The sequence below is a fragment of the Passer montanus genome, unplaced genomic scaffold (assembly GCF_014805655.1).
Source record: "Passer montanus isolate IOZ18808 unplaced genomic scaffold, ASM1480565v1 scaffold62, whole genome shotgun sequence".
NCBI lineage: Eukaryota > Metazoa > Chordata > Aves > Passeriformes > Passeridae > Passer > Passer montanus.
In genome coordinates, this window is record NW_024371260.1 from 1,616,499 (window position 1) to 1,631,377 (window position 14,879).

A 14,879-nucleotide genomic window follows, 5' to 3' on the forward strand; every position below is an offset into this window, starting at 1 on the left:
CAGAGGAACCCAAATTTCCACAGCAGTGCCAGTGAATTTGTAAATCACTGAGTAAAAGCTCCTCAGTGAAGGAAATCAGGATGGGCACAGTGGTTTTTACTCTCTTTAAAGGGAATTTAATGCATTTTGCTAAACAAATTCCCCTCACTTCAACCCCATCCCATCTCTATTTAAAGGGACTTGCAGGAAGGGCTGAGTTTCCTTTTCCCAGGTTTTTCCCCCAAAATGCAGCTGCTGGGGCTGTGGCTGTGCCTGGCCTGGGGCCGGGCTGCCTCCCTGAGCCCCTCGTGCCTCTCAGCCCAGTTCAGGAGGCCGGGGGATTTCGTGCTGGGGGGTTTGTTCCCCTTTGGGAAGGACACGGTGAACCTGACAGCTCGCTCCGAGCCCACCCTGCTGCTCTGCCACAGGTACGGGCTGGACTGGGGGAAAAGGGGAAATCTGGGGTGCTGGGGTGGGAAAAGGGGAATCTGGGGTTCTGGGGTGGGACACAGGAGACTCGGAGCTGCTTTGGGGGAAAAAAAGGAAAATCTGGGGATTCAGGGGTGGGAAAAGGGAAAATCTGGGGTTCTGGGGTGGGAAAAGGGGAATCTGGGGTTCTGGGGTGGGACAGGGGAGAGTCGGAGCTGCTTTGGGGGAAAAAGGGAAAATCTGGGGGTTCTGGGGTGGGAAAAGGGAAAATCAGTTATGTGGATAAAATAATTCTATAAAAATATGTATAAAAATAAGTTATGAGGATAAAATAATTCTATAAAAATACGTATAAAAATCAGTAATGCCAATGAAACAACTCTATAAAAATACACATCAAGTCAGTAATGTGGATAAAACACCTAATGCAGCGCAGCCTTTCCGGCGGGCAGGAGCCCCGTGCCCGCTGCCCAGCCCTGTCCCGTGTCCCCCGCCAGGCTCTTCACGGACGGGCTCATCTGGGCGCTGGCCATGAAATTTGCCGTCGAGCAGATCAACAACTCCAGCCGGCTGCTGCCGGGGGTGACGCTGGGCTACGACATGTACGACACGTGCTGGGAGCCGCTGGTGGCCCTGCAGCCCAGCCTCCTCTTCCTCAGCCACAACGGCACCGCGGCCATCGGGGTGCTGTGCGACTACAGCGAGTACCAGCCCCGCGTCAGCGCCGTCATCGGGCCCCACAGGTCGGAGCTGTGCCTGCTCACGGCCAAGCTCTTCAGCTCCTTCCTCATCCCACAGGTAAATCCTCTGCAGAGCCTCAATTCTGCCTTTTGGGGAGTGAAACAAGCTCCAGAGTTGGGGTTTTGTATGAATGTCTTACCTTGACACTTCCTTGTAAATACTCGTGGTAATTTCCTTTTCTTATCAAATTTCTTATAGAAATTTCTTAGGTTTTAATATAAACTTCTTATAGAAATTTCTTACTAAACAGCTCCAGAGATGCATCCAGGAAGCCTTTCCCTTTTTTCCCCCCCAAGTCTGAGCTGTGCCTGCTCACGGCCAAGCTCTTCAGCTCCTTCCTCATCCCACAGGTAAAACCTCTCTGGAGAAGCAGAATTCTCCCTTTTAGGTAATGAAAGAAACTCCAGAACTGACCTTTTGTGTGAATGTCTCACCCTGTAAACACTCCTGGCAATTTCCTTTTCTCATCAAATTTCTTCTAGTAATTTCTTAGGTTTTAATATAAATTTCTTACAGAAATTTATTAAATATTAATATACATTTCTTATAGAAATTTCTCCAGTATTAATATAAATTTCTTACAGAAATTTATTAAATATTAATATACATTTCTTATAGAAATTTCTCCAGTATTAATATAAATTCCTTACAGAAATTTCTTAAGCAAATCTCTTACTCAGCAGCTCCAGAGATGCATCCATGAATCCTTTCCCGAGCCTTGGAGAAATCTTCTCTATTCACTGTTGTACTTTTGATAAAGGTTTCATAAATCTTTGGAATTCTTTGGAATTCTTTGGAATTCTTCCTGCCCCAGGTGAGCTACGGAGCCAGCAGTGAGACCCTGAGCAACACGGAGCTCTACCCGTCCTTCTACCGCACGGTGCCCAGCGACAAGAACCTGGTGGAGGCCGTGGTGCTGCTCCTCAACCACTTCGGCTGGAACTGGGTGGCGGCGGCGGCCAGCGACGACGAGTACGGCCGCAGGGCCCTCACCCTCTTCCTCAGCGTGGCTGCCACCAGCAACATCTGCATCGCCTTCGAGGGGCTCATCCCCACGGAGCTGGCCGAGCCCGGCGCCAGCACGCAGCTGGAGAACACAATTAAGTTAATTAACAGCACCAAAGTCAACGTCATTGTGCTGTTTGCGCACAGCCAGCCTGCCCAGGCCCTGCTGGAGCGCAGCCTCAGCATGGGGCTGGGCAAGAAGGTCTGGGTCGGCACCGAGACCTGGATGCTGTCGGATGTGGCCGCCTCCACGCCCGGCATCCGGAGCGTCGGGACGGTGCTGGGCTTTGTCATGAGGACGGGCACGGTGCCTGGCTTCCAGGAGTACGTGGAGGAGCTCTTCAGCTCCGTCACCCAGCAGGAGTTCTGCCGGCGCTCCAGGGAGCTGGGCCGCCGCATGAACGCCGAGGTGCTGGACACGCAGTGCCGGCAGTGCGCCAACGTCACCCTCCAGGACATCTGGCCCATGCTGGGGGTGACAGCGGTGCAGCCCGTGCACGTGGCCGTGTACAGCATCGCCCACGCCCTGCACAGGGCCCTGGGCTGCACCTCCAAGGGCTGTCCCAAAACACCCATCAGGTCCTGGCAGGTGAGTGGCAGACATGGCACAGGTTTGCAGGAGAGTCCCCTTGGAGTTTAATAGGGAAATCCTCTCTTTCATAGACAGATTTGACACGTTCTGCTTCATTGGCTAATTAACAAAAACATCTTTCTCACAAACAGAAAATCAGAGCAGGAAAACAGCACCTGCAGGTTGTTTATATTAACAAGTTACCATCATTTTTCTACAAATCCCTAAAAAGTCTCACAAGCCCACTGTGAGAAAATTAAGTTTTCTCGCTCTCTGACCAGGCTGTTGCATCCACAGGTGATCTGAGGGCAAACAGCCAGATTTTGTCACCTCACAGCCAGGTTGGCACCATCTTGGCCCACCTAAGGCACAGCTGATGTCAGCCTGCAGAATTGTCACCCTCCAAATGAGAACAGCTGGACCAAAATCGACTTTGGTTTCATGAAGTTTTCTTGCTCTCTGACCAGGCTGTTGCATCCACAGGTGATCTGAGGGCAAACAGCCAGATTTTGTCACCTCACAGCCAGGTTGGCACCATCTTGGCCCACCTAAGGCACAGCTGATGTCAGCCTGCAGAATTGTCACCCTCCAAATGAGAACAGCTGGACCAAAATCGACTTTGGTTTCATTTCCTCCCCAGCTGCTGCACTTCATGAACACCCTCCCGTTCGAGGTGAACGGCCAGAGCTTCAGGTTTGATCAATCCCACAGCACCAACACGGGGTACAAACTCATCTCGTGGGCCTGGAGGGACGATGGCACCCTCACCTACCTGCCCGTGGGCGACTATGACCAGTCCCTGTACATCCGCCAGTCCCAGATCCCCTTCCACACCACAGACAAGAAGGTAAAAACAGCACAGATAATCCTGATCTGCTGGGGATTTGTTCTCCTGGAGGTGCCTGGCTGATGTTCACTCCTGCTTTGCCAGGAGCCCACATCCGAGTGCTTCAGGCGCTGCCAACCAGGACAAGTGAGAAGAATAAAAGGATTCAACCTCTGCTGCTATGACTGCACAGACTGCGCAGAAAACACCTTCTGGAGCAGCACAGGTGAGGTCTGGGCGGCTGAAAGGCTTTGACTGGATTATTCTGTCTCCTGGCTGGGGTGGTGATGAGCTGGGAGATCTCTGCCAGGGGTCCCTCCCTGTCCTGCTCCTCACTGGGGACCTGCCCCTGTTGGGCCCAGAGGGAAGGAATGAGGACAAACATTTCTGTTTCATCTGCAGAGCTAGGAGAGAGGGGTATGAGGCAATTCTGGGGGCATGGGTAGAAGAGAGGCAGAGGAAAAAATCCTGGCATTGCTGGGGAAGGGAAACAGGCAAGAAACACACGGATCCCTCAGGGATGAGGGTGGAAAAGCAGAGTGCGACCCACCACAAACTTTCACCCTCCAACACAAAAACCCCCACCCAAACCGCTGTGAGACCCACCCTGAGGGTGCAGCCCCCAGTGCCCCAAGGCCTCTCTTTGCAGACAGCACCAGCTGCTCGCCGTGCCCGCGGCACCAGTGGGCCCCGGCGCGCAGCACGCGCTGCCACCCGCGCAGCGAGCGCTTCCTCTTCTGGGACGAGCCCCTGGCCGTGGCCCTGCTGACCCTGACGGCCCTCACGGCGGGCCTGAGCTGCGTGGCAGCGCTGCTGTTCCTGAGGCACCTGCAGAGCCCGCTGGTGCAGCTGGCAGGAGGTGCCAGGAGCCTCCTCGGCCTGCTCTGGCTGCTGCTGCAGAGCCTCAGCTGCTGCCTGTACGTGGGCAGGCCCAGCACGGCCCTGTGCTGCCTGCAGCAGCTCTCCTACGCCCTGTGCCTCAACGGCTGCTTCTCCACCTTGCTGCCCAAGGCCCTGGAGATCACCCTGGTGACAGAATTCCCCCGCTGTGCCCCCAGGCTGCTGCGCTGGGTGACCCACGGCAGGGCCTGGCTAACGGTGGCCGCGTCCGTCACCGTCCAGGCCTTGCTCTGCTTGTGCCACCTCCGCCTGGGCCCTGACTACCTGGTGGCTGACTACGAATCGCTGCCCAGCGAGGTGCTGCTGGTGTGTGGCACCCAGTCCTGGGCAGCCTTTGCCCTCCTGCACGGCTACAACAGCTGCCTGGCCTTCGCCTGCTTCCTGTGCACCTTCATGGTGCAGAGCCCGGCCAGGAGGTACAACGTGGCCAGGGGCATCACCTTCGCCACCCTCATCTATTTCATCGTCTGGATCTTCTTCGTGGTGATGTTCGCCACGCTCAGGACGGTGCTCAGGGCTGTCACGCAGATTTGCACCATCCTGGCCACCACCCTGGGCATCTTGGCCGCTTACTTCGTGCCCAAGTGCTACATCTTGGTGTTCAGGCCCGATCTGAACACGGCGGATTATTTCCAGAACCTCTCTGAGGAGCAGCCACAGGACAGACAATGAAGCACGCCCTGCTCCTCATAGAAGTTGGATTTTAAGGAGAAAATCCTGTTTATGAGCATTCTGTGGGCCCAGGAACAATCACATCTGAGCTAGAGCTGTGGAAGGACAGGGCTCAGCAAGCCCAGAGCAGCCTCCATCCTGTCTGGAAACATCTCAGCCCCAAAATGGAGCCAAAATGAGGTGTAGTTACTGAAAGAACCTCCAGAAATGGAATTTTACACCAATCCCTCAAGTCTGGCAATGTCAGTCACCAACAGCACTTCCCTGTAAACACTTGTGGTAATTTCCTTTTCTTATTAATTAACAGCTCCAGAGACAGATCCAGGAATCCTCTCCCCATCCTTGTAAGAGTTGTCAAACCCATCCAATAAAAGAGAAGCAAAAGGAACATTCTGGCAGGTGCCAGCAGCGGTGTGGGTGGCACAAAAGGGGCACTGCCCTTCACTTAAATTCTGATCATTTAATATTCACTTCAATTCTGACAATATTCACTTAATTTTTGACCATTTAATATTCACTTCAATTCTGATTATTTAATATTCACCTAAATTCTGACAATTTAATATTCACTTAATTTCTGATCACTTAATATTCACCTAAATTCTGACAATTTAATATTCACTTAAATTCTGACAATATTCACTTAATTTTTGACCATTTAATATTCACTTAAATTCTGATTATTTAATACTCACCTAAATTCTGATCATTTAATATTCACTCAAATTCTGACAATATTTACTTAAATTCTGACCATTTAATATTCACTTCAATTCTGATTATTTAATATTCACCTAAACCTGACCATTTCATATTCTCCTCACTGGCAAATGCAGGGATTCATGGATTTAAATGATGTTTCACTCTCCCCTTGCTGTGTGCTCTGTGCCAGCTGGGAAGCAGGAATCTGCTTCACCAAGCTGTGCTTGTTCTTTTTATTTAAGCTGCAAAATTAGAATAATTTAGGCTGGAAAAACCTTTAAATCTGAGTGCAGCTGAGCCCCTCAGAGCCTGCAGGGTGTCCTGACAAACCCAAGGCTCAGCAGAGTTTACACAGGGTAAAATAAATTATTTTTTGGGAAAAAATAATGCAGATTTTTGTGTCACTGTTCAATATTTGGGAAATCTCATTTTTGTTCCTCTGAGGAAACAGAGCTGGCAAAGATTCAGACCTGACCTTCAGCCCAGCACAGGAGGAAAATGTAGATTTTTCTGTCACTGTTCAATATTTGGGAAATCTCATTTTTGTTTCCCTGAGGAAGCAGATCTGGCAAAGATTCAGACCTGACCTTCAGCCCCGCATGGGGAAAAAAATGCAGATTTTTGTGTCACTGTTCAATATTTGGGTAATCTCAGTATTTGGGATTTGGGAAATCTCATTTTTGTTCCCCTGAGGAAGCAGATCTGGCAAAGATTCAGACCTGACCTTCAGCCCAGCATGGGGAAAAATGCAGATTTTTGTGTCCCTGTTCAATGTTTGGGAAATCCCAGTGATCTTTGTTTCTGCTGGAGAGCCCAAAAATGGTCAATATTTATGAAATAAATCACAACGAAATACTGCAAAGAACTGAACACACACACTGTGGTTATCACATAAAATTAAAAGCTTTTTAGTGTTTAAAATAGCATTTACACGTAAGCAGCTATATATTAACTATACAGACACTTGGGTTTTCATACAATATCTACAAAAAAGAATTCCATTATGCAATAGACAATTAACAGGAACAGTGCAGTCCATGCTAACGAGAGGTCACTCTTGGAGTAGAACCAGTTCTAGGACAGGTGATAGTCTGGGGTTTTCATTATTTAAAATCATGTCACTTTGTTCCTCTACTGTACATTAAATTCTTTACATGTATTTCTAATCACTGATTAGAATTAATAATTTTAAGTCAATCTTCTTACAATCCAGTTAAATGCAGAACAAAAAAAAACAAAAAATAAAAATTAAAAATAAAAATAAAACCAAAACAATTACATCAACCCATGAGCTGTCAAGTCTCAGGAGGGGAAAAGAACAAAAATCAGAGAGAACAAAAATCCTACCAAAAGTCAACATCTGTGCATCATTGCTTGCCATCCAATAAAACTTTGGATAAAGTGTCCAGGGCACTGATTCCTTGGAAAAGCAGGTTCATTAGCAGGAGGTAAAAGACACCAGCATGCTTTTAAGACTATATTTGCCAAAAAATTTTATTTTTCAGGGTTCAAATACTGGGTGGAGACAGCCCAGGTGCAGATCCTGGGGAGAAGTCACCCCAAAATGTTTCCTCCTCCTTCTCCAGGAGCCCCCAGACATCCCTGCTGCAGGGATGGGTGAGCAGGAGCTCAGCTGCAGAATGAAAATTATTTATTTGAAAAAAACAACTTTTGAAGAAGAATTGCTTTAGTCCAATTATTCAGGCTCCTGCTCTGAGGTGTTCCCAAGCCCTGCACAGCAAAATTCAATTCCAGGCCCTGGTGGGTAAGCAATGCTGCCTCTGCAGCACTCCAGCCTCCACATCCTCCTTCCCCTGGCACAATTCCCACTGTGGGCAGCTCCCCTGGCACGGCTGGCACAGGGAGTGAATGCTGTGCCCAGCAGGACAGGGCTGCAAAGACACAAAGGGTGGAGGCCAAGGGTGGATTTGGGAAATCTCATTTTTGTTCCTCTGAGGAAGCAGATCTGGCAAAGATTCAGACCTGACCTTCAGCCCAGCATGGGGAAAAATGCAGATTTTTGTGTCACTGTTCAATATTTGGGAAATCTCATTTTTGTTCCTTTGAGGAAACAGAGCTGGCAAAGATTCAGACCTAACCTTCAGCCCAGCCTCTGCACAGGGAGAAAAATAATGCAGATTTTTGTGTCACTGTTCAATATTTGGGTTTGGGAAATCTCATTTTTGTTCCCCTGAGGAAACAGAGCTGGCAAAGATTCAGACCTGACCTCCAGCCCAGCACAGGAGAAAAATGCAGATTTTTGTGTCACTGTTCAATATTTGGGAAATCTCATTTTTGTTCCCCTGAGGAAACAGAGCTGGCAAAGATTCAGACCCGACCTTCAGCCCAGCACAGGGGAAATACGCAGATTTTTGTGTCCCTGGTCAATATTTGGGTTTGAGAAATCTCATTTTTGTTCCCCTGAGGAAACAGAGCTGGCAGAGATTCAGACCTGACCTCCAGCCCAGCATGGGGATAAAATGCAGATTTTTGTGTCACTGTTCAATATTTGGGAAATCTCATTTTTGTTCCTTTGAGGAAACAGAGCTGGCAGAGATTCAGACCCAACCTCCAGCCCAGCATGGGGATAAAAAGCAGATTTTTGTGTCCCTGTTCAATATTGCACTGTTCAAGAGGATCCACCTGTGAACCCTTTCCCTGCAGTGGGGGAAGCTCCTCCTGATTTCCTCAGCAAACCATTCCCACGTCTGCTGGGGACTCCCAGCCCCGTCCCAGGGTGACCCACGAGCACACACATTTAGGAAAAAAAAGTCATTTTTCAACATAGCAGCAAAGACCAGCAAGACACAGAACAGTTTCTGCCAACAGCAAAACCACGAGACACAACCAGACCCCCAGCAGGTGTGTGAACTGCAGCTCTTGGAAATGAAATGGGTGAAAAGCTCAGCCCAGCTTTCATCCCTTTTTTTGGAAATATTAAAAGATTCTTTTTTTCTCCAGCCCTTTGAGTTCTGCCTTAAAACAAACAGAGCCAGAGAAATCATAATTTATAAAATGCCAGAAAAAAAAATCTCAATTAATTTAAAAGTAGAACCACTAGTGATTGTCAGTGAGGTCACAGACTGCTCAGCAGTGCCTCAGATTTCCAGCACTCTGTTACCCTGATTTAATGGCAGTATTTCAGAATTTTACCAAGCCAGGTTTGCATCTGGGAGGAGAGGGGAGGGAAAGAAAAGTCCTGCCAAGCTTTAGGCTCTTTTGGAGGAGCCATCCCCGGGTGGTGATGGAAGCTCTGCTTCCAGAAGCCTTGGGCAGCTTTTTTTTGGGGAGGTTTTTGTAAAGGAAATTCATTTAGAAGCCCAGAAATGGGCTAAGTGAGAGTTCCCCAAATTCCTGGCTCCCCGGGGAAGGAGAAATTGAGTCTCCCTTTCCCACAGACATCTGGAGTCTCTGACAAAGGGAGGAGGGAAAAAGGAAAGAAGTGGAAAATCAGAATTAAAAAGACATTTTGAAGGGTCAGCTTTCAGGATGAACTGTGTGTGTAAGAGACAAACATTTCTCTCCACATCCACCTTGGATATTTACCCAAAAAGCACAGAACAGATCAAAAAGCAGCTTCTTACCAGTGGAGAAAATGCTTATTTACAGTAAAAACTGGTTTTAAAGCACCTGCCCTAAAACCTGGCAGCAGCAGGGATCCCACAAAAGAGAATTTAACAGAGGAAATCCAGAGTGGCTGCAGCTCCTGTCTCATCAAATGAGCCACAGGAGAGCATGGCTGTGCTCACCATGCCTCAAAAATCTTCTTAAACAGCCCTGAAGCTGCCTGAGTTTTACTTTCTACAGCCTCGGAGCAGAAAACAGCCAGGAATTAAATCTTGGGGATATTCAACAGCAGAGCTCCTCAGCAGGAGGAGGAGTCAGGGTAAAGGATTTATTTTTGGGGAATCCAGGGTGGGTCTAACTTGGTGTCAGGGGTAAGGTTTTCATTTTGAGGAGCTCCAGGGTTGGTATAACTTGCTGTCAAGGGGTATGATTTCTTTTTGGGGAGCTCCAGAGTGAGTTTAACTCAGAGTCAGGGTAAGGATTTAGTTTTGGGGAGCTCCAGGGTGGGTCTCACTCAGTGCCATGGTAAGGATTTATTTTTGGGGAGCTCCAGGGTGGGTCTCACTCAGTGCCATGGTAAGGATTTATTTTTTGGGAGCTCCAGGGTGGGTCTCACTCGGTTTCAGGGTAAGGATTTCTTTTTGAGGAGCTGCAGGGTGGGGTAAGGATTTCTTTTTGTACCATTTCTGGTCTGTTCTCAGACACCCTCACACCTCACTGTGCTCTGGGGGATCAGACATCTCCAGGTCTCTGTTTTAACAAAAAAGAGACAGATTGTGCTCAGAAAGGAAGGAGGGATCACAAAGAAGAGCCACGTTCCAGTGGGAGCCAGGATTTCTCTGCTGGAATGGGATCCCAGCCCCTTCAAAAGGGCAAAGCTGACAGACCTGCAGCAATTTTCCTGTTTCTGTGGGAATAACTCTTCCAACCTGCAAGCAAGTGCACGTGCAGAGGGAACAGGCACGCCTGGCAGCAGGGATGTGACTGCACTGCCCAGGAACCGAGGGCAGCTGCAAAATCACTCTTGGGAAATAAGGAAAGAACTGAAGGAAATAACTTGACAAGTTCTGCACAATGAACACATACAGTAGCAAGACTCCAGCACTCCCTTGATAGAATATCTTTTAAAAAAACCCTTAAACAACCCAAGAAAGATTGATTTATACTGCCTAGTCAGCAGGAAGTAGCCACAACTTTGTTTTCCTCTAGGAATTGGTTGGATCCTGCTCCTTTCCAAGCACCTGTGGGTGCCATGTCTGCTCAGAGCCAGGGATGCATCCAAGAACCAGCATTCCAAGGCAGTATCCCAGATACCAGCCAGCAGTCCTTTTGTCCTCGCAAGAGAAAAAGCAGGGAAAAAAAATAAAATCAAAGTGCTCCTATGCATTGTCAGGAATTTAGAAGTCATGTGAAATACCAGTCCTCCACTCAGCCCAGAGAGAGACACTAATTCCACTGAAGAGGTGCCACAATGACCAAAGCTCATTAAGATGTGAATATACACCAGCCATTCACAATCCAAGACGGGGAGGGGAGAAAAAACAAACCTAAGGAAAAGATGCCGTCGATTTGCTGATATTTAACAATCCCAGCAGATTCTGTTGTTCATTTTTGCAGGTGTGTAGGGGGGGGTTTGTATTTTTTTCTTTTTTTTTGTCCAGTTTTGTCGATTTTTTTTTTTTAGTTTTCTGCGCCACGCTCGCGAACAGGAAGGTGTGACATGCAAGACAGCCAAGCCTCTTCCAACTGAGCATCCCACCCCCCCAAAAAACAAACCAACAAAACCCCCACCCTGTGCAGAGTCTTTTGAAGGCACTTCCTCTCACATGATGTCCACGAAGAACTCGCAAGGGTTGCCCATGGCCTTCTGGAAGGACTGGCGGCTGGCGGTGAGCTCGGGCGGCACGGCGCCCAGCTCGCGCACCGGCGGCGCCCCGGGCGGCCCGCTGCTGCCCAGCGCCTTGGAGCCCAGCTTGGGCAGGCTGTACAAGGGGGGCAGCCCCGGGGGCCCGTAGGAGTGCTGGCTCTGGTGGCTCTGGTGGCTCCTGTCGCTGGCCGAGCGCTGGCTGAGCTGGCTGAGCGGCCGCTCGCGCCGCTCCGACTCGCTGCCGCTGCCCCCGGACTTGCGCTCCTTCTCCCTGCCCGCCGCTCTCCTGCTGCTCTCGCTGGTGCTCCGGTTGGAGCCGCTGCTTTTGCTCCCTGCCAGCCCAAAGAGAGGAGGAGGAAGGTGAGTTTGGGCCTGCTGTGTGTGCCGTGTGGCATTGGTGGCTCGGAGATGGCGCGGTGCCATGCATGGGGACACACGGACACGGCTCCGAGCTCGCACGGTGACAGCAGCAGCTGAGTTGCAGCTCCTGGATCAAATGCAGCCCAGCAGGAGAGGGGGGAAAAAGCAGGAATTTGGGGTTTGACTCAAGCAAATGAGGTTTAATTCTAATTGTCTCTGCTTTATTTTGGACCTCTTCCGAAAGAAATCCCTTGGCCTTCTCTGTCACCCTTGAATCACTCAGGTTTTGTTGGCTTCAGTGGGGAGGTCCTTCTAAAATTCCTTTAAAAATTGCTTTTTCTAAAAGAAACCCCTTTGCCTTCTCTGTCACCCTTAAATCCTGAAGTTTTGTTGGCTTCAGTGGGGAGGTACTTTTAAAATTCCTTTAAAAATTACTTTTTCTAAAGAAACCCCTTTGCCTTCTCTGTCACCCTTCAATCCCTCAGGTTTTGAGGCTTCAGTGGGGAGGTCCTTTTAAAATTACCTTTTCCAAAACAAATCCCTTCGCCTTCTCTGTCACCTGTAAATCCCTGAGGTTTCGTTGATTTCCGTGGGGAGAAATCCTTTTAAAATTACCTTTTCTGAAAGAAACCCCTTTGCCTTCTCTGTCACCCTTAAATCCTGAAGTTTTGTTGGCCTCAGTGGGGAGATCCTTTTAAAATTCCTCACTAAAGCCTTGTGCTGTTGGAGAATTCCCCAGGAAAGAGTTCCTGAGCTGCTCTATCACAAATCAGCAACACCAGGATATTGTTCCCAAGAGAGGCCCCTAAATCACCCTGGAACACCAAAGGATTGCCACTGAGCATCAGCTGAGTTGTTACCAAAACCAGCTGCACTAAACTTCAAAATCTGATTTTTTAAGGAAACTGAAGGTCTTGCTCTGTTCCCATGACAGACAGATTAGGAGACAGTTCCAAGCTAATTATTTTTTTTTTAAATCAAACTAATCAACCCAAGGAATATCTCATTAAATTCATGCAAGATGGACTTCCCAAAAAGGATCCCCAGCCAGCAGAACAGGGAACCAGCTTTGAGTCTAAATGGGAAAACAGAATTCTTTTGGGCTGCTCCTTCTGGAGCTCCAGATTCCCATCACTTTCTGCTGCTCCAGCTGATTGCAGAGATGGGAAACCACACTGGATTTTGGGGGAAAGGCTGCATTTTCTGCAGAGTGCCGGAGAGATGGAGAACACACCACAAAACCACTGGGTTTTAAGGAATATTCCCAGCCTGAGTCTCTGCAGTGGTATTTGCTGATTGTTATGATTTAATAGTGCAGATGAATGAGAGGGGGCACAAAACCCCAAATTTAACACAATTTTGAGAGTGAGCAGTGCAGCCTTGTGCTCCAGCACTCCCAACCCCTGCCTGAGCCACCTGGCCACAATTAATGGGCACTGGCAGAGAAATCCAGCCCAGAGGGTGACACCCTAATAAATTTGGACTATTTATTTTCTGGAGAGCCTGGGATGGGGTTTTCCCACCTGATTCCCTCCCCTCTGAGCTGCTGCAGCACAGTCCCACAGGTTGATATGCCAATGCCACACCACTGAGACATTGTCCAAGACAATTCAAAATAAAAATAAAATTTCAAATTAAAAAAAATACAAACCAAAACCGAAGTACAGCTAAACATTTGGGTCACGAGAATCTAAAAATGATCATGCTGTGAATTCATCATGGAGGAATTTGAGGCTTACCAATCCCCTAGAGTCAGCCATTCCTCTAGGAATCCTTCAGTCTAACGCTTGCTCAGGACAAAACAAGGGAATAACAGTTACAAAGCAAGAAACAGCACAGAAGTTGTTTTCCACCAGGGAAAGAGTGGAAACCTTTCAGAGCTGAACACCCTGGCACTTTTAGGAGAGCCACCTTTCCTTTCCTATCCCAGCAGCAGGGAGAGAATTCCTACTGCTCACAGAAGCAGCTGCCAAAAAACCACCCCCATGTTCTGTCCGGGAAAATCAGTTTCCAGTTCTAAAACCTCTGTGAGATTCCTCAGATATTTCTTATTTTGGGATAAGGTGACATGCAGCTGGGCTAAAATCCTGTGTTATGAAACCCTTTTGTGCCATTTTGTGAAATCTGACTGGCTGTGGGGAATAGGGATAAGTGACATCCAATTTACTGGATGTTCACTGAAAACCACAAGGAATCCTCACCCCTTCTTTACTGGCAGCTCTTCCAAAAGCAAAACTCACTCTGGGAGTGATTTAAAAAAAAAGAAATTTAAAAAATAGTGTCTGTACAGCGAAACAATATAAAAAAAAGATATTATTTTATTTATTAAGGTTAAAAATGAATCTAGGGAAGAGAAGGAGGAGGGAAGGTCTTGAATCCATGCAGGATTCTCTTCCTGTCCTGTCACACATGCCAGCAGAGACTCTCCTCCCTGGGAGCAGTGTTTCAGCCCTGGAAACACTGGCTGGCCACCCCCCACTTAGAAAAAAATGTGATTTTCCTTTTGTGCTGAGCACTGACCTGAAAGCCAAGAGCTTTGGCTCCAATCCCTGTCCCAGCAGCCCAGAAATCCCCTCATTTCCAGCACCCCAAGCCCACTGCTGGCAATCCCTGGCTGGGCTAAGCCTGGCAGTTCCCACAGGGAGCTGAAAGCCAAACCCCCTCCTCCAGAGCCACAAACACCTCGGAATCACTGCACACCATCCATGCAGGCAGCAACCACAAAAAACCACGAGACAAGCAGGGCCAGCACCAAGGAACCCAAGCAGATGGTGGGGGGCAATGAGAGCCGAGGAATTCCAACCCTTTCACCCACCTTACCTTCACTCTGCTGGCTGCCTGCACTGCCACTGCCATAGCTGAAGCCTGGCTCTTGGTAGGCTGGAGGGAAGCACGGAGGGGGCAGAGGGTACTGGTAGGGATACCCCTGGCCCAGGGGCCAGGGGGCAGCGGGGTGAGGCAGAGGAGCCAGCGTGTCCTGGTCCGAGGCGCCGCTGGAACCGTTGTTGAGGTTCAGTGCAGCCAGGTCTGGGGAAGGAAAAAGGGGAAAACAACTCAGCCAGCAGGTAAAATGTGAATTTATTTATGGAGGGGTTTGAAGGTTAGCAATGCCCTGGGATCAGCCGTGTCAGCCAGCAGGGAGAGGGGAGGAAAGGGTGAGGACAGGCTGGGGACATCCCCCTTTTCCAGGCTGGAGACTGAGGGGGACTGACAGCAGGGAACATGAAGGCTGCCCTAGAACAGACTAGACAAAGTTAAAG

General features: G+C 48.9%; 2 protein-coding genes across 5 annotated transcripts in view; one reads left to right on the forward strand and one right to left on the reverse strand.

Annotated features, from left to right (window-relative positions):
- The first annotated feature begins 107 nt into the window (after positions 1–107).
- TAS1R3 (taste 1 receptor member 3) lies at positions 108–6,360 on the forward strand. Of its 2 annotated transcripts, XR_005629667.1 has the most exons (7): positions 108–407; positions 906–1,206; positions 1,964–2,743; positions 3,366–3,572; positions 3,657–3,777; positions 4,201–5,303; positions 5,431–6,360. XR_005629667.1 is itself a non-coding variant. In XM_039727717.1 (6 exons), exons 1-6 carry the CDS (start codon positions 226–228, stop codon positions 5,121–5,123), a joined length of 2,514 nt encoding a protein of 837 aa, XP_039583651.1. In that variant the 5' UTR covers positions 108–225; the 3' UTR covers positions 5,124–6,360. The 2 variants fall into 2 exon arrangements, 1 of the variants encoding a protein (XP_039583651.1); XM_039727717.1 differs by having other exon boundaries at positions 4,201–6,360.
- A 349-nt stretch (positions 6,361–6,709) lies between these two features.
- The window catches only part of DVL1 (dishevelled segment polarity protein 1), a 46,727-nt gene continuing 38,557 nt past the window's right edge, over positions 6,710–14,879 (reverse strand). For 2 of the 3 annotated variants that reach the window (XM_039727719.1, XM_039727718.1), the window contains exons 14-15: positions 14,440–14,646; positions 6,710–11,591 (exon numbers count right to left, since the gene is read on the reverse strand). In XM_039727719.1, the coding sequence (XP_039583653.1) occupies positions 11,215–11,591; positions 14,440–14,646 (584 nt within the window). In that variant the 3' untranslated portion in view covers positions 6,710–11,214. Of the gene's footprint in view, positions 11,592–13,358; positions 13,406–14,439; positions 14,647–14,879 lie in introns of all 3 variants that reach the window. The other variant, XM_039727720.1, reaches the window with a different exon arrangement.